This window comes from Motacilla alba, chromosome 3 (genome assembly GCF_015832195.1).
Source record: "Motacilla alba alba isolate MOTALB_02 chromosome 3, Motacilla_alba_V1.0_pri, whole genome shotgun sequence".
In the NCBI taxonomy this organism is placed as follows: domain Eukaryota; kingdom Metazoa; phylum Chordata; class Aves; order Passeriformes; family Motacillidae; genus Motacilla; species Motacilla alba.
Window position 1 is genome coordinate 21,294,120 of NC_052018.1, and position 23,311 is coordinate 21,317,430.

A 23,311-nucleotide genomic window follows, 5' to 3' on the forward strand; every position below is an offset into this window, starting at 1 on the left:
ATGTGTGTGATTTTTTTCATTAAGTTTGCTATTTTATAGGAGATTGTGTGAGATACTTCCAAGAAAATGTTTACTTTTTAAAAAAAGTGTCCAAGTGTTATCCAGTGACCTCAAGGCAACCTTTCCACTTAAATCAAGGATAAAATACTCTCTACATTATTTAAAATTACACCGTGTGGTATTTGAAATTAAAGAAGGGGATCTTTTTGATGAAAGAGAATTAGTTCATCATAGCTGAAAAATATAGTTACTACTTTTGTAACATTACAAGGTAATCTTCAGTTATTGAAAGATTTTCAGGATGGCAAAGAGGAGTCTATTAATCTTCTGCCCTGTCATATTATGCAGGATTTGTCACATGAAAAAAAAATATTGCTGTTTACTATTGACATGAATTACTCTGCTGTCTTTGAACTGATGGCCTACTGAGCCATCCCTTGATTTGTGTTGAAGAACAAGGCTACATGTTCTTAACTTATAGGTCAGTTAGCAAACAGATCTTGTTATAGTTAGTGAGGCCATAAGTGTGTAACTACATGTGATTTTTGAAGGTGTTTGTAACCAGTATAAATGAAAGAGAACAAAATTTTTCAATGAAAATGCCATTTCTAGAAACCAGTGATTTAATTCCAGATTTAACAATATTCTTACCATACCCATTGTAACAATCAATGGGAATTGTGGAAATTTTAGGTGTGCGTGATATCTGGTAGTGAGTTTTTCTTTCCTTCTCCCTAGTTCTCCATGTAATATATATATATATATTAACTAATTAAAGTTTTAGATAGACTCATAATAAGGACTTTGAGCAGAATTTTTATTATGTCTCTTTTTTGAATAACTGTTTCTGCAGACAAGATAATATGAATGTGTTGTCATATGTCAACGTTAAGTAATTGCAAGTTGTCTATGCAGACATTCTGGGGTGTCAAGAATTGAAGGAGAAAATCCTCTTTCCCCCAATATTTTATTTTAAACTTCTCTTTTGCATATTCTAGCAAGAACTATGTAAAGCATAATCTCACAGGTCTGTTTCTTCTTGCTTCTTTCTATAGCATTTCTATTTACAAAAGTTGCCAAGGCTCAAAGAAAATTCGACTTCAACACTTCTTCACTCCTGAAAAATCAACTGTTATGAGCTTAACATATAGGTCTCAGTACTTGTTTGCTGGCCTGGTAAATGGAAACGTCTCAATCTACACAAAAGCAGAAGGTAATGCTGCATAGTGATGTGATTTGATGGCATCCTGAGGAACTGACATGTCAGTGTATTTTGGCAGAAGTAATTTTCCAGTAATGTATTTTCTGAAAATTCTTTGTAAAACTGCTGAACTAGGACTACTGCTCTTTCCGGTATATCTGAAGAGACTTGTCTCATTTTGAAGGATAGTGGGACCTTTGATACTGTTCCCATTTTCACCATACATGCATATGACAATTGATTTTCCCCCTTAGCTCAAACCCTGAAGTCTTCAGTGTTGCAAGAGTCCAGAAATTTATGTGCTAACAGCAATACACAGTATTTTACACAGCACAGTACTTATTTCTCTCAACTACCAAGTATTGGTGTTTATGAAACACGGAAATCCCCTATTGGTAGAGATTTCTGTATATCTCATTTAAAATGACAACCCCATTTTTACTGTACAGATGGAGTAAGTCTTTCCTGTGTGTGCAGTTCATGTATTTTATGGTAGGCTTCCTTTTTCTATTAGCATCACAGTTGGTTGTTTTGTATCTAGTTGGCTAAAATAATTTGAATAAAGGAGAATCCCAGGCAGTTTTTATGAACCCCAACTGTCTTTTCCAGAACTGGTTTGGGTTCTTCCAGTACATCTCACTAGCTTCCCTGCAGTATTGCATACATATATAGTGATTCAGTTCAAAATCAGTGATGCTTTGCTCAAGGTTTGAAACCTTACTGTTTTAAGTAATAAAGGATTCATGGGTTGCACCTACAGAGAATGTTAGAGGTGGGGCAGAGCTGTTAACCAGACTGCATTACAGTCTGGTTATGAGGTGGAGGTTGTTGCATTGACCACGATCGTGGCATCCTCTGTTTGTCTTCTGAAGACACTGGTTTTGGGCTGTGAGATGTTCATAGAGCCTGTCAAAGTCTGAGTCATGGTCACTGGAACTTTGAGATGGGAAGTAATGATATTTTTCTGACTCTTGTCAGTTAATCTTGTAGTCCCTCTCCTTACTGCTTGGTCAGCGTGGCTTATTTCAGTTCTCCATGCCCCGTGGAAGTTGTGTGATTCAGCTGCTGCCATGTTAGCATCCATCTCCCTTATGCTGGCTGCTGTGGTTATGTGAGGCAGTCAGCCCTGGAGGGGTGTTTTTATGAGCACTGACCTATTTACAAACAAAGGAATCCAAGCAGTGAAATGGGAGGGAGGGGGAATGCAACCTCTGAGGAGCTTTGTGCAATTCATCAAGGTTGCTTTTTCTTCTGCAGAGGAGGTTCCTTTTCAGCCACTTCAGCTTGGGTTTTGGTCTGTCATCATAAAGGAGATTGAGTGAAGATTTAAAGGTGAATGTGAAATATATCACTGCATTAAATCTTGATTTGAAGCCTGAGAAGGACAAATACTGTTAGGAAAAATGATTGTTACAGGATTCCATGAATGAGAAAGGATAACCTTTCTTCTAGGATGAAAATCTATCTCACAGTTTGTGATAGAGTTGAGGTCCTTTTGACTTCCTCCCTGGTCAGAAACTGTGTGGATCAGTTCAGTCACTGAAGCTCAAAGCCTTACTCTGTGTAGTCAGAGACCCATGTTTTGTGTCATTTGTGTCATATACCCAAATAGCTCTAATTTCTCCAGTTGTTCTCAGAGAAGTCAGTGCATATAAATATCCATGATGTTTGTTTACAAACAGCAAGCGTCTTCTTCTGACTTTCCTCACTAGAGAAGTATGTCAGATCAACAGCATCCAGAGTGCTCTGGCTGCAGAAAAACTTGTCTTGAAGTAGTAAAAAATGGAAACTGAGAAGTCTGTACAGTAAACCAAGGAGCAAATGCCATGTTAGTGGGAAAGTAGGAGGTGCACAACTTCCTTTCTGGAGGGCAGTCATATTTTAGTGAGACACCTCTATGTCCATGTACTTTCACATATGCGGTAAAAAGTACTTAAGTACTTTTTAGTATTTTATGTATTTTTAAATACTTGAAAATGCATAATTTAATGTATTTGAACACAAACTGAAAGCTAAGTCTTGAGGTGCTGATACCATAAAATCTGCTTGGCTCTTAAATGTGAGCTAACATGGTGATATGTGAAAATACCACAGAACACTAGGGTACAGATCAGCTAATATATTAATTGTAAAAACAGTACCCCGATAATTATCCTCACTAATCCTTAATTTTATGTGTGTGAGAAGACTTGTTTTGGGAACTGTGAGACCGATAGTGAACTAAATGCTGTTCTATATAGGAAGGGGAGTGGCGCAGATTGCAACATTTCTCTTTTACACAGTTATCAGTCTGAAAAATTCTGCCTTTAGTGTTTGCCTAGGGCTGAGTTAATATTTCCATGCAAAACATGCTTAGAAGAGGTTAAGGGAAAAGTGTGTTGTATTGTCTTTGTTTAAAGAACATAACAAAACCCCTTTGTGATGATTGCAGACAGCCCAGCAGATGTGTTTTCTGAGTGACGTAATAGCAAAAAAGGTCAGTGCGTGTTTGACTTCCATTCACAAAAGTATCTTAGGAAAGGGAAATCACAATCGTTATATAATATAGGTGTATTGTTCCTGATAAACTGTAGTCAGTTCCAGCTTCCTTTCTCCTAGACATTGATATACATTTCCTTTTCATAAAGTCCTGTAAAGAGTACAGGAGAGAAACAGGAAAAAGAAAATAAAATCTCAGAATTATTGTGGCAGAAAGTAGAGGAATTAATATTTTAGTAGTTCAGTAAGAGTTTGGTTTGGTGAAATAATAGCTGAAGCAATTTCGGCCATGCACAGAACAGAAGAGACTTCACTGGTAAGAACTTGGGGAACTCTGAAGTCAGTCAGAAGTTTTAATTACTTACCTGTACAAAGAGGCTTTGTGACACTAATCAATGGAGCATTTTCAGAGGATTAATATCAAGGAAAATGACAAAAACTAAAAGGAAATTATAAGCGTAAGGGAAACAGTTATAACAGTGAAGGAGTAGCAAGTCAGGTGACTGGTGAGGTACCTTGATGGGTTTGGTAAGACCTTTGTGTCCTCTGACAAATTGAGGAAAGGAAGAATATGTGGAATGTAAAATGCTGATGTCAAAGTCAGAGCTTGAGTGGATCCATGTACTTCTCTGCCTCTTCTGAAGTGTGGATTTCTGGCATGCAATTACTACTTCAAGTAGACATTGTGAGAGGTATTGCTATGAAAAATAAACAGTAGTGTTAAGCTATTAGGGAGAGGACTGGAGCAGTCCTACTGAAACAGGGATAAAATACTGTTGTCTTTGCAGTGTCACATAATACTCATCACCAGAAATATGTTGACATTGCTTTCAGTCTTATTTGTGTATCATGCCAGGACCTCAGCACCACCCCCTGTATAACTGTAGGAAGAGCTCTGTCAGCTATTTGGTTTGAAGAATTTGATGCATGTGGGAGAAAAAATGAGTATGAATGCACAGTGTAGGACATTCCTAGTTACACATTGTTTACAAGAGCAGGCCTGAATGTCTCATCTTATTTTCAAGTGATAAGGAATGTGCTAAACTTTTGACTTCTGTAGGTACTATTTTACTCCTCCACAGTGCTGGGTTATGTACCATGTGATGGAAAAAATGTTTGTGCTCCACTGCACTAATTAACCAAGACCTGCTGTTCCCAGGGCTGTGTTGGCAGCTCTGTTGAAAGCATCAATAGTGCTGCTAAGCAAGAGAGGAAGCTGTCAACAAAAACGCTTGCTTGGTTCAGCTTGACTGAAAGCATAAAGGAAGGCAAGACTACTACAAACTTTGAAAAGACTTTCTGAGGAAATGAACTATATGTTAATAGGTTATCTCATATGAAGACCTGAGTGCACCAACTAATTACAATTTTAAAAAGTACTAAATATTTAAAATATTTATAAATTAATAATAGGAAGCCTATTCTTATACATTATTGTATAATAATTTTGCTTCCTTCATTGGGTTTTGTGGAAACAAACCACAGAAGGATAAAATGAACATTGTTTTAAAACTTTTCCTATAAAATGGACATTGTTTTAAAACTTCTTCTATTCACTCAAATTTAATCAGATAGGAAGAGAACTAATTTTTCAAATTCATTAAAAAATAACAAAAATAATAATAAAATGCACTACTGGAAATAATGTCCTTTTTCACTGAAGTATTAGAAATATTCTATGCGCATGAGAGACCCTACTTTGATGCAGCTAAACAGCCTGATATATGTACTGCAAGATACTGTTCAACACTGGTGTATAAACTATGGCATCTAACTTCTGGAGAAACATAAGTTACAAAGAGTATTAAAAATGGTGGCATAACACAGTAACATAATGCATATCTGCTAGTATAAAATCTGTCTTCTATTTGTTTTAAATACTTATCTAATATGCAAATATCAGATATCTTATATACAACATAATTATATGAAATCTAATTTCCAGAAGCCCCTGGATTCATTTCTATCTTTGACCCTGTTCTCAGATTTTGTAGACACATCTCTTTCCTGCAGACAGCTGTACCTGCAATTCATATCCTCATGAGACATGCCTTGAGATTCTGTTGGCAAAAGCTTTATCTTGGCTTCTATTTCTTGCTTCTTTTCTCCTTTGCCAGGAAAAAATAAACCTATTTTAATCAGTAACTAGCAAAGGATTTTATAGCATCAAACGAAGCTATTCCTTATCTTTTTTCAAGTGCTGTGACTAATTGTAAGGACCTGGATAGTGCCAGTTGTTGAAACTACTCACATAAGCATGTCTGCAGGTGTTTACACAAGTTGCATAGAGATACTGCTTCTTTTTCCCTTAGATTTTAGAAGCAATGGACATGGGATCAGACAGATAACATGAAATAGCCAGTGTCAAACATGACGTCTGTGCAGACAGGTATTGAACAGGGTCTGCTGAGATCTGGAGAGAGAGGCAGGAAGAGTATTATGTTTTCTTCAAAGTGTGATTTTGATAGTGTTAAACCACTTGTGAGCTAGACACAGACTTGATAAATACTTTTGGAGATGTGCGATAAAATTCTTGGTCAGCAAAAGGAAGTCGTGATCTTACTTTTAGCCAGCAGCCTGTGGTTAAAGCATTTACAGAAGTATGTTGGATAATCAGGCTTAATCCCTTGCCTTGCTTGAGTGGATTTTTACCAATGCTTTCCACTCTCAAGAGATTTCCCTGGCTGCCACAAAATGAAAGGACATGCACAGGGCTTAATTTGTCCTCCTGGTGCCATTCCACTTTGTATAATTAATGAATCATTCACTGCGGCAGGGTCCAGAGCACAGCTGACACATCCTTTGAATACTGTTCTAATTACTAGAGCAGAGAGTGTCCCCCTACCCTTTTTTCCCCTCATCTGTCTCAGATGCTGTCTGATCTAGAAGACATCAGTGTTTGCAGGAGGAAATAAAAAAGCACCAGAGAACAGCCTTATCACAGGTCTAGGGTCGTAGGGTAAAGTGATAGCTTTGGATCTTTCCTGGGCTGATACATCAAGTGGGGTTTGAGGCTTTTTTTACACGAAACTGTGGTAACACGAAAGTCATGAGGCCTCTGTCTCACCTTCTTTGTATGTCCAATCCTATGGAACTCTTGAACTGGATTGTCAAGTACTGTGTTAGCACACATACCAACAGGAAAGGTTTTGTGAGAACTGAGGTTTTTTAGGCATATAGTTGAATTAGACATTCATTACTCAGATGGTATTTATAACATTGATAGTATTGAAAGCACCTTCTTACATTGATGGAAATTATTAATAAGGCTTAATGCTTAGTCATCTGAGGAGTTACATGGAACTTCAGGGCATAAAGGTCGAGATTTAAGAAAAAAAAACACACATTAGATGTTTGAAATTTAATTTAAGCAAAATGTAAATGAGTCCACAGTTGAGATCCTGAAAATCCTTATTTTCCTGTTGTTTCAGTATCAGCTGTTCTTTATATATAAATTAATGTATGCCTTGAATGCATTTAAGAGAAAGATTTGTCAAGTTCTGTGAACTTTTGTTTTGTATTAATGGTTTTTTCAGTGTGAAAATATAACTAGAAAAGAGATCTTTTTGCTCAGCATGTCTGCTCCTTGCACAAACTCATAGTCCTTATCCTTCAGAAAGTATCAGAATTATGCTGAGTTTATCCCTAAGAATGGTGCTATGTACAGATGGTTGTTAAAACTTCTGCATTCAGCATCCCTTGCACCATGAAAATTGTGACACACACGTGTGCAGCTTCACTCTCTGAAGGCTCTGCACGGCCTGCAGTGCTTGCAGCAATCATAGAGTAAGGGCAGCCTCCAGTTTAGAATCGAATTTGTGGGGAATGTGGTTGTTAAAGAATGGAAACTTTTCCAGAAGTTTGTTTATTACTAACATTACATATGAGTCATAGAGAACACAGAGTGACTCTGACATTACTGGGAGAGTTTGCAGGCTAATAACTAGAAGCACTCTTCTCAATGCAAACTAAAATAATGAAAATTATTTTGACAGCTGAAACTAAATGTCACTTCTACAAAGATGCTTTCAGAAGAGAGCCACATCCTGAGAATGACTCAGCAAAGGTTGTATCTCACAGATGACAGAAATCTTGAGAATTACTCCAGAACTGAGGCTTCTCATTATTGTTGTTGCTACTGTGATTGGTGAAGCAGGAAATTTTGTGTCCCCATTCCCTAAGCAAATAATAGAAGATACACTTGTTTTCAGGAGGGAAAAGAAAAAAAATTGTATTTAAGTGCTTGCCTAAAGATGTGTTTACTTTGGTCTCATCAATCAAAATTTAAGTGGTTCCTGAGTTGAAACCAGTGTCAGAAAAGTAAACAACTTTTCTGCAGCTTGTGCAGGAAGAAGAGTTTTCAATGAAGAAATGGTGCTTTTTGAAATATTTTGTTTCAGTGTAAAACCCAGTTACTTTTAACAGGTTTTTATATTATTAATAAATCATAATGTTTAGAAATGTCATCTTTGAGACTATATTCACTGAGCACTTACAATATATAAACTAACATGAAAACATTAAAATTATTATTGATGTACTTAACATGTCAATTTGTATGTATAAAAGAGAAAGCCACAGCTGTTTCAAGAAGCCTATGTTGCTGGTTCTTACATTTGGGAATAAATAATCTCCTAGTCCTTGTTTCAAAGAGATGGCAATTGAGAGTGACCATAGCAGTAGGTGGAAGCATGCAGTTCTTACCAGAACCTCTCTGAATAACTGCTTGTGCCACATACACATGCATAATTTAATTTAGATCTGCTAAATGCAGTCCGAAGAAAACACTGTGGGTTTTATAATTAGAGGAAAAAGTAAGAAAAGTGAAGGTATGGCACAAGACCAAGTTTTAATTTCTCCTTTTTTTTGTTCTTAATTTCCATCTTAATTGAAGCATTTGGTAGTAGGAAGGTCCATTCCATCAAAATCCTCTTAGAGATTGAACTGCACTCATTGCAGCCTACAGTAAAAATTTTCCTGACGACTTTGCACATGAAGGATGATTCTGTCCTAGTTAGAAATTGATTCATCTTGAAATAAGTTGGCTGTGAGCTCCTTCTGGGTTGGAGACAATTGTGTCAGCCATGGGTTCCTGACTGTATTCAGAGGAAATACAGGAAAGCAGTTGTATCAAAACAGCAATGTGGTATTCTTGAAATATCATTTAATCTAGATAAAATTTACTCTGTTGACAGTTGTATGAGTACTTAGGTTTGGGTTTTCTCCTTAATGTTGTTTTACCCTTGCAAATTTACCCTTGGAAGCTAAAAGTAATCATACACAAATCACAGTGTAGCTTGAAGTGGCAACTTGCAGAAATTCAAGCAGTGGACTATTCAGAACTGTTTTAGAGCAAAGATCACCATTTGGTTGTGTATAACCTTTCTTCTTTTTTCATTTTAGATGGGACATGGGACACAGAACCTCAGAAGATAGTTAAATTGGGTGTTCTGCCTGTTAGAAGTCTGCTTGTGATGGAGGAGACCATTTGGGCTGCATGTGGTGGACAAATTTTTATAATCAGCACTGTGACGCATTCCATAGAGGTAAACACTTTTGAAAGCATTGCTCACCTATTATGCTTCAGGGTATAAGTGGTGAAATTTTCAAGATGAAAATGTGTCTGAGAAGCATCATGATTCAGGAAGCTTTTTATTGAATGTTGTCTCGGTTCTTTTAAATCTCACTCCCTTAGTTTGTCATTCTGCTGTTGTTTTCTCTGCTGATGTCTCATCAGACCTTGCTGCCATTTACCCACTGGTTTCCGTGGATGGCGCTTGGAAATGATAGAGTATTTGGGGCAAGAGATTTTCTTAAAAATTAAATCTGAGATAAGGCAGCAGAGAAGTAGGTGCCTATAGGATTTTTATGTTAATTACAGAAGAAGATTTAACTAAGAAACTGCCTCTATATAGTTAGATGTTACTTATACTTTGCAATAATTTCATAATATATTTTTTTCAGAGTTTTGCTTCTCGGTGGCCTACAAAAATTTTATTTGCATAAGAGCAGTTTCTGATGAATAGTCACACAAAAGCCAGCTTCTCCAGAATGAGAGGAGTCCTGAGGGTTCAAGCTCACATTTGTGACCACATTTTCCAGAAAATGTTAAGCCCTTATTTTTGTCAAAATTACAGCTTTCGCCAAAAGAATGTCTTAGTAGTCCAAACTTAAGAGTTGATGAAGCATCAGGAGTTCAACCTCTCCTTCAACCTACAATAGAGTGTCACTGAATTGCATGATGTTTACAGCCATGAAGTTTTTTCAAACAGGAGTCATGATGAGCTCACAGCCTCCTTCTTTGTGTGCTTTGTTGCTGCATTTTTTTCTTTGATGGTCATGTTTTCTCCCAACAATTGTCTGTTTGGTACAATTGATTCTGTGAGTCACTGTCATGGGTTCGCAGGGAAATAGCTAACATCCTAATTTCCTCTGTCTTTTTCTGTGTTTTCTGAGAGATTTGTTTCATCTAATAAGATGCTTGGATTGTATATTCTCCTATGTTGCTTTTCTTTAAGGCTTGTTTTGTTAGTATTTTGAATGGTATGATTAGGGAAAGATTTTGGATGAGTGATTTGGATAGGTGCTTGAAATGGACTTGTGTTAGTTTCACAGCCTCTGGGACGCATGGTTGCTATTCTACAGACTTTAGTAAAATCTCTCAGATTCTCACTAGGAAAACAGTAAAAAATCCCAGCCAGGTTGTTCCTGTGTGAGGCTGGATACCTACAGCCAGATCTCTGTAAATAGGTTTGGCAAGTCTGGCCTAATTCTGTAACACAGCTCTCCCTAAGTCTGGTGGTATGGCTGCAGTTTGGACTATGCTGGGCTGTTTTGGCAGAGGAGAACAAACAGAGTGTAACAAACTTTGAGGATTAAAAAATATTTAAAGCTTACTCTGTCATAATACAGTAAAATGTCATGGACTGCAGTGTCGAAAACAGAAGTTTGGAGACATAAAATAGCAAGTACTCTACCAATATCTCTGAGACATGGCAGTTTCATTTTTCAGCTGTTACTACAGATTTTCCTACAAAAGCATCACAGGAGGTTTCTTCTAATTTCTGAACTAAGCCATCTGTTGCATTCAGAGCTCAGGTTATTATAGGTCTGTTGCACACACAATAAGGGCTGCAGCAAGCAACATGTAAGAAGTGGTGCATATGGGTTGAGTAATGTTTTTCAATATAATTAATTTTGTTCAAGAATATAATGATTTTTTGTATGTCTGACTGAGGGTCATAGTTATAATTTCACACAAATATCCATGGCATAGCGTGTCATCTTCCTCATAGAATTGTGAATGAGCAATGATTTTCGGTTGCTTCTTTATGGGTATTAAGACATACTGATGTTTTTCTCATCATCTCACCAGACTAAACAGGTCACTAATGTTTTCAGTGTTGCTGCCTACTTAGCGACCTGACTTGTATTGATAACTTCCTAGGTTTATGTTTCCAAAAGTGATCTGCTATGTTGTCCTTCCCATGTTCACTGGCAATATTGTTTCAATATTATATTAATATTCAATATGAGGCAATTTAAACTCTGTGCAAATATTATAACCAAATACATACCAAATATTTTAACATCTGAGCTGCCTCTTTCTTACTGTGAAGAGCAGAATCTTTGCTATGAGGAGAAGCAGGAGCAAGGAAATGTTTGTTCTCCCTCTGTGCTCTCTCTTGTTGAAAGTTAGTTGTAATGATTTGGCTCAAGATCTTTTGCATAAATGTGATCTTTGCTCTATCAGCAGTAATCCAAGTGTTGCACGGGGCTCACCTGTTACTCTTCCCTCTTTACTGAACTCCTTTATATCTCCATATATTTAATGTATATACTGCAATGCAGCTGCTTGCTACTTCATTGCTACTGTCATGCATACATACTATGTGCTCTGCATCATGTACATTATCTCTAAAAGCATCTGGTAAGATTTTAAGGCCATGTTTGTGCAAGTCCATGAGATATTCAAGTCTATTTTTTAAACTTGTCCTTGTGAGGCACTCTTTGCTTCACAGGTATCTCATATTAACTGTCTGTGCATTTGCTAAGTGCAAAGTACATTATCCTTGAAGACAATCTCATTCCATGCCTCCTTGCTTTGCTAAGATTTTTATTTAAGATTTTTTCTTTCTTAAATAATTTTTAGTAAATTAGCAGGTTTGGCATTGTGTGTACTGGATTTGGGTATTACTCAGTTGTGCTTCTCTCCCCCCTCTGATATGGATAAGACTCTTAATTCACTTGTTCTAATGATATGTTATTGTAATAGAATGTTTTAGGTAATGTCTTTTATTGGCACAATGCCCCAGACTGGCACAATGCCTCAGGATTCTTGGCAGGGCACACATGAGAAATGCATCAATTGCTGTTATGTATTAATTAAATATTCTGATCCTCTTTCTGTGAAGAAATTTGTCACTTAGTTTTGACCCTAGATCTGACAGTTGTACTGCTGTTGGGTACAGACCTACATCCAATAATGGTCTCTGTGCCTGGAGCTCCTTGTACTCTGCAAAGGCAATTTGTGCTTGTTTCAAAACTTCAAAAAGTGCTAGCGTATTTAATAGAATAAAGTCACTGGTTGAGTGTCATTCTATCCTGGTCTGTTTTGTCTTGTTTTTAAAACTTTGCTATCTACACTGAAATGTTCAGCTGAGTAAACAAAAATATGGAAATCCCCATCTATGAATGTGTGTTGCCCATGTGTTGTAACTTCTTTAAAGCAGTGAAAGACATTTGTTTGATGTTGAAGGTAAGGGCACCCATTATCCTCCACCTGAAGCTGGAGAAAGCGTGGTTCATCTCTTGGTGCAGCTGTTTGGTGTAAGTGAGCACTCCTTCAAATGAAAGGCTCTGCTGTGTCCCACACTGCTGGAGCACTGGTGAGCTGCACGGGGCTGTGACATCCACGGTGCCTTCTGCAGCTCCTGTGCTGCTGTAGTTACAATGGGAGAGCCTGAGGGGAAGAAGCCAGGCAAGAGGAATGTAGGTATGAAAACTAAAAGAGAAAAAGAAAATTAATTCAATTCTTTTGATAACAAAAGGAATGAGACATCTTTTTTCCTTTGTATCTGTATTTCTTGTTATTAAAAAAAAAGAAAATTAGAAGTAAAAGACCAACTCACAGGTTTTCAGATAGACGTGTAATTGAAACAGATATCAAAGCTATCCTTTATGCAAAAATTTATGCTTAAGAAGGTGCAGTTTTGGGGTATGTTCTTGCTCCATGTTAGAGGACCCTTTCAATGAGCAGAATAGTTCTTTCTACAGGTCTTGTCGTGTTTGCAGTATACAGTTTTACTTCAAGTGGTTCTGTGTGTTCCAGCAGCCAGCTGTACAAATGGCAGGACAGACTTAAGTGGGAGTATAATGAGTTGGCTGGTAAAAATGGAATGTGACAAAAATGCATGTGCAAGTTGTTTTCAGTGTCACCAACATAGTTGTCAGCTGCGTTTGGATCACTCCAGAGAAAATTATTTTTTTTACAATCTTCTTCATTTTTCTTCTAATTTCAAAGAGTGCAAGTTGCTGGTCAGGTTTGCTTCAGCAGCCGTGGGTCTATCCCCTAGAAGTTCTCAAAAGCAAATTAGTTATCAATGTAGGAATTTATGAGTCTATAAACGAAGTAAATAGTTTAGAATCTTTTTTTCAATGGAACATGCATGATGAGAATGTCAGCAAATCTAGTCACAAGGGCTGTTTCTGACTTTGAAAGATGGTTTTTATGGATAAATTCTTCTGTTGAATAAATTTTATGATTTTCAAATTGTGTATATCATTTGGTAATGAATGAATACTGGTTTCCTGAGGAAAACAGTCAATATAAATGTGTCTGCCAGATTTTGCTTACCTTACATTCTGCAGTGTTATTATTCAAAGAATCAAAAGGTAATACAGTAACACTCAAAAACTGAACCACTGCCTGACAGCTGGAGAGAAAATTCTGTTCATTTACTAAAAACTGAACATTTGGAGAATAATGTTAACAAATGAAAAACACAAAAGATTATTCCCATTATCTTTAAACAGCAAATTTCTCATTGAAAATAATATTTTATGCAGTAATAAAGTATTAAAAAAACCCTAAGTGCTTAGTAAACATAATACCAAAAGTTATTCTTTGTGGAAATTCTAAATTTTTATTCTTTGTCTCTGATCTTAGCCTGTTATTTGAATTTTGATGGAACATTTGGGCAAAATATCTATAACCTTATTATATTTAGATTTTAATGAAAAAAGCCAAATTGTAAGTCAACTGTAACACCTGAAAAATTTAAGTGTATTTCACAAGGCAGGAGGAGGTACTTCTGCATTTTATCTGCAAATGCAATAAAGAACATATAACACATTAAGTGAATATTAGAGCACTTATTACTTCCATACCCCTCAGTGAGAGATTTTTATTCAAGGAACAGTTTGTCATTTATTTAGCTAAGTAAGTTTTGTGTTTATCAGACTGGCTCTCTGATAATAGCTGGCACAACAATAAAAGGATGTGTTCAACTTCAGAGACAATCTTCTTACAAGACAAAACTGGGGGGAAAACAATCCCTCCTTCTTGTTAATGATTAAGAAACTTTAATACAGCTTTATCTCACATGTTAATAGAGTCATACAAAGAGGTTTCTGCCTTCCTGGAGCCCGGTTGTAACTGGCTCTAGATCAAGGAAAAAGGTCTATCTTCAAAGTGTTATGTTACTTACATTTAGAAAGAGGATTTTGGCTTTTATAATGAGAAGCATCAATTCTTTGGAGAACAGGAAAACAATATAGCTAGTACTTGTGAAATTCAGAAGCATCAAAAACCAAACTGCAATATCAATGCTGACATTGTTATGTGTGCAATTGAGAAAATTGTGTGTTTATATTCTTGAACACTCTATTTTCTAAATATGACTTTTTTATTATATTCTGTTACTCTTGTTAGGAAAAGACCCCCAGCAGAACTAAAGAAAATTATTTTTTTATTGTTGAAGTAGAAGTTTTGCTGTAGATAAAAGTACAGCTGTGGTAGTTTTCCCAAAGGAGTATAAATAAAGAAATATTAAATGCTTTTAAGTCTGAGCTGTTTTGGGCTTGCCAACACCTATCATGCAATATTTTTAAAAAACAGAAAATTTGCGTTAATCTGTTGTTGGGTGGAACCCTGGCACAACAGCTGAGAATCTTTCTATAATGATGATATATTTCCAAAAAAAGTCCCAGAGAAATTAACACATCATACACAGCTATCAGAACATATCCTGAGCAAGGCAGAGGAAGCTTTGTCCTTGTCAAAGAGGATGAAGATACGGCACTTACACTGAAAAGCTGGTAAGAAAGGTTGAGAGATATCCTTGACTTGCATCTCCCTACAGAGCCCTTGTTTTTCTTGCAGAACCATTTTGAAGCCCATCAAGAGGAAGGGATGGTGATCTCTCACATGGCTGTGGCTGGAGTGGGAGTCTGGATTGCCTTCACATCTGGATCTACTCTTCGGCTGTTCCACACAGAGACACTGAAACACCTCCAGGATGTTAACATTGCCACACCTGTTCACAATATGTTGCCAGGTAGCTGAATTGCATCATATGGTAACATTTTTGTTTTATCACTGTTGTTCTTCAATGCTGTAGATTAGGCCATCATCAGAAGGTTCATCTCAGACTTTGAGTCTGGTAAGTGTCTCCTGACTATTTACTTTAGTAAGTCATAGTCCATCTCTTGCCCAGGTGAACAATGTGTGCAGTGAGCTGGTTGAGTAACAGCAGGTTGAGATAAGCAGGTGGATTCTTCTGTTTGGTTATATTTTTTGTGTGACTGTGAAACAGTTGGACAATGTAATCTGTCATGAAATTGTGTTTACTTTGCAGAGATTACTATTTGTTTTTGGAACCCTAGAATCTAGTACATGATGGAATCATTTTGCCTAGGATCTGGACCAAAAAAAACACTTGCTTAATTTTAGTTATATCCATAGATCCAGGGAACTCAGCTGAACTACTCACATGCTGCCATTTTGGAGTGTGTTCAGTGTTTTGCTGACCCAAGCTCTAATTTGGTGAATTAAATGATTAGTTTTAATCCTAATCTGTGGTTGTTAGGATAAAGTTTTAGAAATTAAAACTCTTTATGTGTTTTAAGACAGAAGCTGTTCAATAAGCAGTTGAAATGGCTTGTATCAGTTTAGCAAGTGGATGACAAGGACCTCAGCTTCAGCAAGCGCATCAGGTGGGAGCTGGGGCTGTGCTGGCAGGAGAGAGACAGAAAAGTGGTACTGGCATGGCTAAGCATGAGGTATCCATGAGTGGACAACCATTCTTTCTGTCTCTCCCTGTTTGTAGACTGGAATAGACCAAGCTTCTGCAGTTTTTATGGGCAATGTGTGTGCCAGCTTTATTGCTTAGTTTTTCTAGCTGAAGCCAGTTGAAGCCACACAGAGATTATATTTATATTCTCACAGGAGTTAGGAATAAATCTTACATCAAAAATGTTTCACTTTTTCAGTGTCTTCTTCTTACCATGTTTTCTTTCAGATGACATTAGCTTTGCAATAATACTCAATTATAAATTTTGTCTGTTTGCCATGTTCTAGACAGGGTGCTTTTTACATATGGTGTTTGACCATAGCTCCACCACTGAGCCACTGAGCAGCAGCAAATCACCTGCCTTTAAATAGATAATTTTATTGAATTCATCAGAATTGTGCAAAGTAATCAAGATCAGTTGTAAAAAGATTAATTTTTAGTATGTTCTGCTGTTCAAAGCAGGGGGAAAAGGGAAGTAAGACCTCCCTCATATATATTTTCTGCATGTAAGTATATTCAAAAATTTAGCTTTGTGTTTATTGCCATAGCAATAAAACTGCTGATGTAGCATACCATTATTTTTGTAAAAGAGTTCTAGCTAATTATAGCTCCTTGGTGTCATTTCTACCCCTTTTAGTTCCTTTTTTTTTTTCTCAGTGTCTTCACAGAACGCACATCAGTGAATGGAAATTGAAAGCTATTTTGGGAGTAGGACATTATTATAGCACATGTTCAAAGGGAGACTCCTTTCTAAAAATGAACTGAATTTCAATTATTTAGCAGCAGCTCTCAGGCCTGTTTGTATGATCTCAAAAATGCTGCAACAACAAATGCTAAAAGACAGAGTAGTAGGAGGTTTACATAATAAAGCAGCAGTTTCGTAATTAAAAGAAGCTAAAGAATCTGTATAGTATATATTAAGATAAAAAAGGATAAAAAAACCAACAAAGTCAAACTGAATTACAACCTGGTGAAATAGCAGTATATTTACAATATATGTATTTGCCTTCATAAGAGATTTTTATGATGTTTAGTTTTAAAGTAAACAGCTCTGTTGGCTTTCTGAAATTCAACAGAAGTTACTTAATATACAGAAATAACAGATAAGTAAAAATTAAAGTGGTGTTGAAATGAGAGAAGAAGTTTGTGCAAAAATATTGCTAAGAGTCTTAAGAAGAGAGATATAAAAAGGCAAGATCTCTATATAATTTTGAAGAAGCTGGGCTTCTTTTCCCTGGATTTTAGAAGTAACAAGATGTATTACTGGCCCAATAGGCTACATAGAGATGTCTTCACTTAAAAGTAATTAAATAAGAGGAGTGTTGCTTCATTAAATTAATGATTTTTTGTTGTTATATTATACAAGTAAAAGAAAAAATTACTGTCACTGTTAAGAATGATTACTGTGAGTTACAGTACTTAAAAGATAGCTACAGTAACTAAGCAGAGTAGGAGGGTCTCATAACCTTAATAATGAGTTCTCATAGCAGTAAATTTCCACAATTTTGTTCTTAGGAGAAGACAGTTTTAAATATCACAGTCTTGTAAAGGACAGAATCACAGAGGAGTGAAATGGCACAGAAGGCAATTGTCCTTATGATTTGGTGATGTTTAGTAATGCAAAAAAACAGACTGTGTCTGGCAGATTCTTTTACCTGCTGGAGGTAATTTTAAATCTGTGGCATTCCACTTCTGAGTTTTGGTGATTGGAGGGCTCTCACTTTCTGGAGCTGTGGAAAGTTTGTGTGAAGGAATGCAGGACTGGAAATGAAACCAGGATCACAGAGGTGACTGTGGGAGAGACATTTAGTCTAGACTGGTCTGCACTACCTTTACTTCATATATCATCAAAAATATTTCTTAATAATGTATAACAAGGTTGTGTTCTGTAATGAAAGACCAAATGCCATGTGAGAAAGGAAGAGAATGGTTGAGAGGAAGAACATAATCATTGTTATAGATCCAGCTAGCTGTTGATTTCACTGTCTATTCACTGTCGATTCACAGTACAGCTGGATTGCTTTTAAGGAGCCCAAGCACAGCTCTGTTATCTTAATAGAGAGCATGCTGAGCAGCAGAGAAATCATTTAAAGACAAATAATCACACTTCACTAGTGCAAGAGCTGTCATTTGTAGAGCAAGTTTATGCTTAAATTTTGTGATCTGTAGCTGAAGGATCAACAAAGTCAGTTTTTCACCAGCATTTGTCACAGCTCAGACAAAAAAAAATCATACTGTACATGAACAAACCACTTGTTTTTCATAGTCACCGTCAGTATTTTATTAAAGAGCATCCTTAACAAGCTTTTGCCCTCAGCTCTACAAGAATTTGCCCTTTTAAAGAGACTACTGTAATTATAGTGATCTTGATACTTCATTGCTCATATAGATGATGACAGGTTACCTGTTTAACAAAGAGATGAATTCTGCTTAACTTGCCATATTCTGTTTATATCCATATATCCTCTAATGGCATGTGTGCTTCCTGGAAACAGATGGCAAAAACAAAGGAAAAGAAGTATCATTTCCTCTCTACAAAAAGCCAACTCTACTATGAGACTTTACAGCTTGCTTTTTTCCCACCTCGCCAGGTGCCAGAGCATGAAATGCAGTTGCTTTATGATTACTGTTGGGGAATGATAAAAAGATGAGAAAACTTCAGGTCAGCCCAGCAGATCTGTACAGTGGGATGTTTTTTTTTACATTGTAGGAGCAGCATGCCATGTAAGAGGATATGGAGCACCTAATTGGGGTTGAATTTGGGTCTGTGTGGATTTATCCAGCTCTGGTGGTTGTTGTAATGGAGACCTGAGAAGGGTGAACACAGAGCAGACCATACACTTAATTATTGGCTTCAGTTCTTGTAAAGTCAGGTCCTGGTCAGATTATTTTACAGGTTTTAACAGTTTTTTCCTCATTGGGACAGTGTGATCTAAAAGTTGCTATTTAAAGATGAGTATTTTATTGGTTTTGGAAGATGTTTATAATTTTCCCTTCTTAACTTGTTAATTTGTCTGCTTATTGCATAATATATTCTGGGGAATTGAATTGACTATTTCCCTCTGAATTTGAAATATATCAAAACAAAAAGTCAGAAAATAACAAAGATAAATATGATTTCAAACCTTGGCTAGCAGATACATGAATATTTTAAGTCAGTATTTTTTAAACGTACATATATATTTTTAGTTGGTTTATGTTATTTAAAATATCTTCCCAGATGCAGATGTTTCCTGCTTTTCCAAGATTTCACAGCAAGCAATTTTTGTTTTGACCTTGCTGTAGCTGTTTCATGCTTTAGGTTGTGGTCAGTGTTTAAGATTCTAAGCTGCTGGCTGATAATTTGCTGGTTTTACCTATGGAAACAGTAACACATATTTGCCAGGTAAAAATTACTGTCTAAAAGTTGCTTCAGGTTTGGAGTATGAAATAATGAATATAATGTTGTCTTTTAAATGCTTGAAAAGCATTAAAGTTCTATTGTTTGAAAATAGGAGCATCTTGCTTCTGCAGGGGATTGAGAGGCAACAATGCACTTGGAGCTTTTGATAATATTAAAAGTTAAAAAAATTGTACTCAAGTATTTGTGTAGTTTGTAGAACAAGCTCTAAGTTAAGCTAAACTTGTACCTTAGCTTGCACTTGCTGTGGTACAGGTGGTAGGAGAGGACTCACATGTCATAAATAAATTGAGCAAGCCTGAGCTCTAAATCACAGAATTCAAATACTGATTTTTGAAAACTCCAGAACAGAGAGGTGTTTGGGCATTATTTTGGAACTTCTTTTGTGCTGAAGAAGTGCCTTTGTGGGCTTTGTTTTGGAAACTAAATGAATCCCATTAATATCTCAAAAAAGGCAAAACAAGAAAAAACCCCTAACACCAAACCCAACTAAACAACAAACCCATTGAAAAAAATGGTTCAAAATATTTGTAATTTGTGTACAACATAGACTATTCTTGCTTATTTAGCTGAGGAGGGATGATGCATCCTACCAGCATAAACACATATAGTTCATGGAACTCAACATAGTAATCTCTGAACTACTACTCTGCACAAGTAGGTGGAGCCTTTTAAACTTGTCCTTGTTACACCTGACCAGGATGACCTGATAATCATTGTGCCTTTAGGGTAGTTTAGGATGTGCTTTTAGGTAGACAGACCTTGGATTCCAGATCTGACCCTGTGTGAGTTTCTTAAAACACACTATTGCTGGGTTAATATTTGGTTTTGTAAAGTTCTGTGAGGAAAGACTTGGACTGTGGTCTGCCTCCTGTTTTCCAGTCAAGTGCTTTGGGTGACTGTCAAGCTGCTCCTTCCCTGCTTCCCCAGTGAGTCTGTAATTCATATATTCCTGGATGTAAATTAGCTCAGCTTCAAGGGACAGGACAACATGCATTCATTTGTGAAACACCATAATTAAGATCCTTCTCCAAAGTGCTGAACATTAGGGTTCACTCAAGTTAAATCAAACATGGAATTCAAGTTCTAGACCTACTGATGAAGTGATTCACTAGTTTGAGAGCTATGATGAAGATGGAATGACTACTCTTTTACATGTAGAGTTAATAATCAATCCAAGAATGTGTATGTTTTGGACCTGAAACTCCTTGAGCTTCGAGCAGAGTTTAAATGCTCTGCCCCATGAACTTGGGCAAAAGGGCAGATCATAGTTTCCGTTTCTGAAGATTGTCAAGGACATTTTGAAAATCCATTTAAATGGAATCAAACATATTTTTAGTCATCATTGCAAGCAAAAATTACTTTGTTTTCACTAGAAGAATAGCAATCCTGTAAATGGTGTTGTAGAAAACCATAGAATCATGGAGTAATTTTGATTGGAACTTACTCTGGAGGCAGTCTTGTTCATCCTTCATGAAGAAGGCCTGATTAGACCTGGTTGTTCAAGGTCTTGTCCAGCTAAATTTTTAATACTTCTGGGTAGGGTGGAGATCCCACCACCTCTCTGAGCAAACCATTGCAGGTTTTGACCGCCTTTATGGTGATGCAGCTTTTCCCTGCGTAGAATAAAATTTTCCCATGCTCTAAATTTGTACATGTTGTGTCTTATCATATCACTGTGAACATGTGGACAGAGTCTATCTGTCTCCCGTGCATCCTTCCATCAGGTAGGTGCAGATAGCACTTCCTTTAATATCTCCAGTTCATCTTGGTTGGACTTTTTCCAATATGTCAATACCATTCTTGTATGTGGGGACCCAAACTTAGGTGGATGCAGCACTTCTGACAGAGTTTCACAGATTAAAAAATAGGAGAAAAAAATAATCATGAGCAGCCTTGAGTCTTGAGTATAGAGTGTTACTGAGTATTGGGAAGTGAAATGCTTTTCTGTTTTGTTATTGGGAATATACCAATATAGCCTGTTCATAAAAGCATGTTTGTAGAGAAAGTCTGTGTCTACCTTTGGATGCTCTGGTTCAGAGATGTCGGGCAGAATGTTTCCGATGTTAAATAATATTTAAATTGTCATGTATGTAAAGTGTAATTCCATAATCCAACAAAATATTTGCCTTGCAATGAGTGCTTTGCTGAATTGAGATGGTTCAGCTGATTGTGTTTGCCTGAAATTGCTTTGATCTAGGCAAAGGTCATCACTGTTCAGTAACGGAGCACTTGCTAAACTCCACAGGGCAGCAGCGTGTCTCTGTGACCAGCCTCCTGGTGTGCCATGGGTTGCTGCTGGTTGGAACAAACCTGGGTATTATAGTAGCATTACCAGTGCCACGCCTGCAGGGGATTCCCAAAGTAACTGGTGAGTGGAATTTCTCAAACAGATCAAGTACTGAAGATGTCACTTCTCTTCTGCCAGTAACATAAGTGAACCTGCCAAATTATATGTATTGTTTAGATAAAAGTTAGAGCTGTGTGATGAAGTTATACTTGTTGTTCTTTCTGAGCTTTACAGTATTATCCAGATACTTATCTAGTTTTGTCTCAGTTGAGAGGGGAAAAATGGTTTTCTTCAAGAGATAGGCATTAATCCTGTCAGAGTACTGCCAAATATATGGGGATGAGAAGAGAATGCAGACAGTCTTATTTCCAGATTTAGGGAAGACAGATGCATTCGGTTTAGAGACACAGATACTAAAAATGAGCATGTTGTCTAACTGGTTTTAGAATAAATTGGTTGTGTTCCCTTTTCCCCCAAACTGGAAACTTGGAATATATGAGAGTATAACAGTGATCAAGGTTTTTGCATTCTGAAGAAATGTATTTATGAGTTACTTTCATATTACCCCATTTGAAATACAAACACACGAATGCTGCTGTATCAATTCACAAATGTTTAGACTACTATGAGAAGCAAGGTTTTAAAAGTGTGTTTAATAGGGGCTTTTCCCCAATGTTTTGGATTCAGAATGCTGCTCAAGCTTCTGTGTTGCAGAGGGAAGCTGGCAGATTTTATGAGGCAAGCTGTTTGCAGCTTCCTCCAGGGGGAAAAAAAAAGCTTATGTAACTTCACAAAATGAAAATTAAATCCTCTGTGTTCAGCAAAATACGCAGCAATAATCTGGTATGACACAGGATAAATGCTTTGTAAAAATCTGGAACCTATCTTAGGTGAAAATAAATACAATTACAAGAATATGCATAGTTGCAGAATCAAAAAATCTCTCATTCTTCCATTTTCTGTTTTTATTATTTTGGTTTATGTCTTGCATCTATTCTTGCATTTATCTGGGATCGAGATTTATCAGATTTCACAGACCTAGCAACATTACATTTAGAGATCTGTTTTTATAGTCTTTGATAACTCTATTTTAAATTTTAAAACTGTGGCTTTTCCTCATTATGTTTCCATAGCAATAATTCATCTTTATATGAATGTACTTCCTGCAAAAGCAGAACCTGTTTTCTTAAAATGTGAAATGCATTTGGGATTTAGGGATGGATGTAGTGATTTATAAGATTTGTGGGCTTTTCCCCTTGCTAGCCTAGCTCTTTTTAATATTGTAGCTTACTTGGTAGAATACAGTTTTTTTCTCCCTTTTTTTTTCTGTAAAAGGCACATCTATTGATAGCATTACAGCTTCTCAGTTTGGCCATGTGCAATTTGTTTTTCATATATTCTCATGATTTGCACAGTGTAAATCTTCCTTGTGCCACTGATTAAATGCTTTAAAAAAAAAAAAGAAAGAAAAAATGTTTAGTCAGTTCCTTATGAATCTATAATGGTAACTAGACAACCAGAAGAATGAGTTTTAGTTCCTGTTCTCCAGTGTGGATGGGTCTGTTGCAATGAAACAGATGTTCTTATACAGTTCTGGAGAGCTACAGAGGTAGAACAGGATTGATTTGGGGTACACAAAATATGTGGGG

The 23,311-nt window shown here is 36.6% G+C and overlaps 1 protein-coding gene across 5 annotated transcripts in view; it reads left to right on the forward strand.

Annotated features, from left to right (window-relative positions):
* The window catches only part of ARHGEF10 (Rho guanine nucleotide exchange factor 10), a 111,849-nt gene that overhangs the window by 84,294 nt on the left and 4,244 nt on the right, over positions 1-23,311 (forward strand). For all 5 annotated transcript variants that reach the window (XM_038130780.1, XM_038130781.1, XM_038130779.1 and 2 more), the window contains 4 exons: positions 1,056-1,213; positions 9,083-9,225; positions 15,063-15,237; positions 21,621-21,743. In XM_038130780.1, the coding sequence (XP_037986708.1) occupies positions 1,056-1,213; positions 9,083-9,225; positions 15,063-15,237; positions 21,621-21,743 (599 nt within the window). The remainder of the gene's footprint in view (positions 1-1,055; positions 1,214-9,082; positions 9,226-15,062; positions 15,238-21,620; positions 21,744-23,311) is intronic.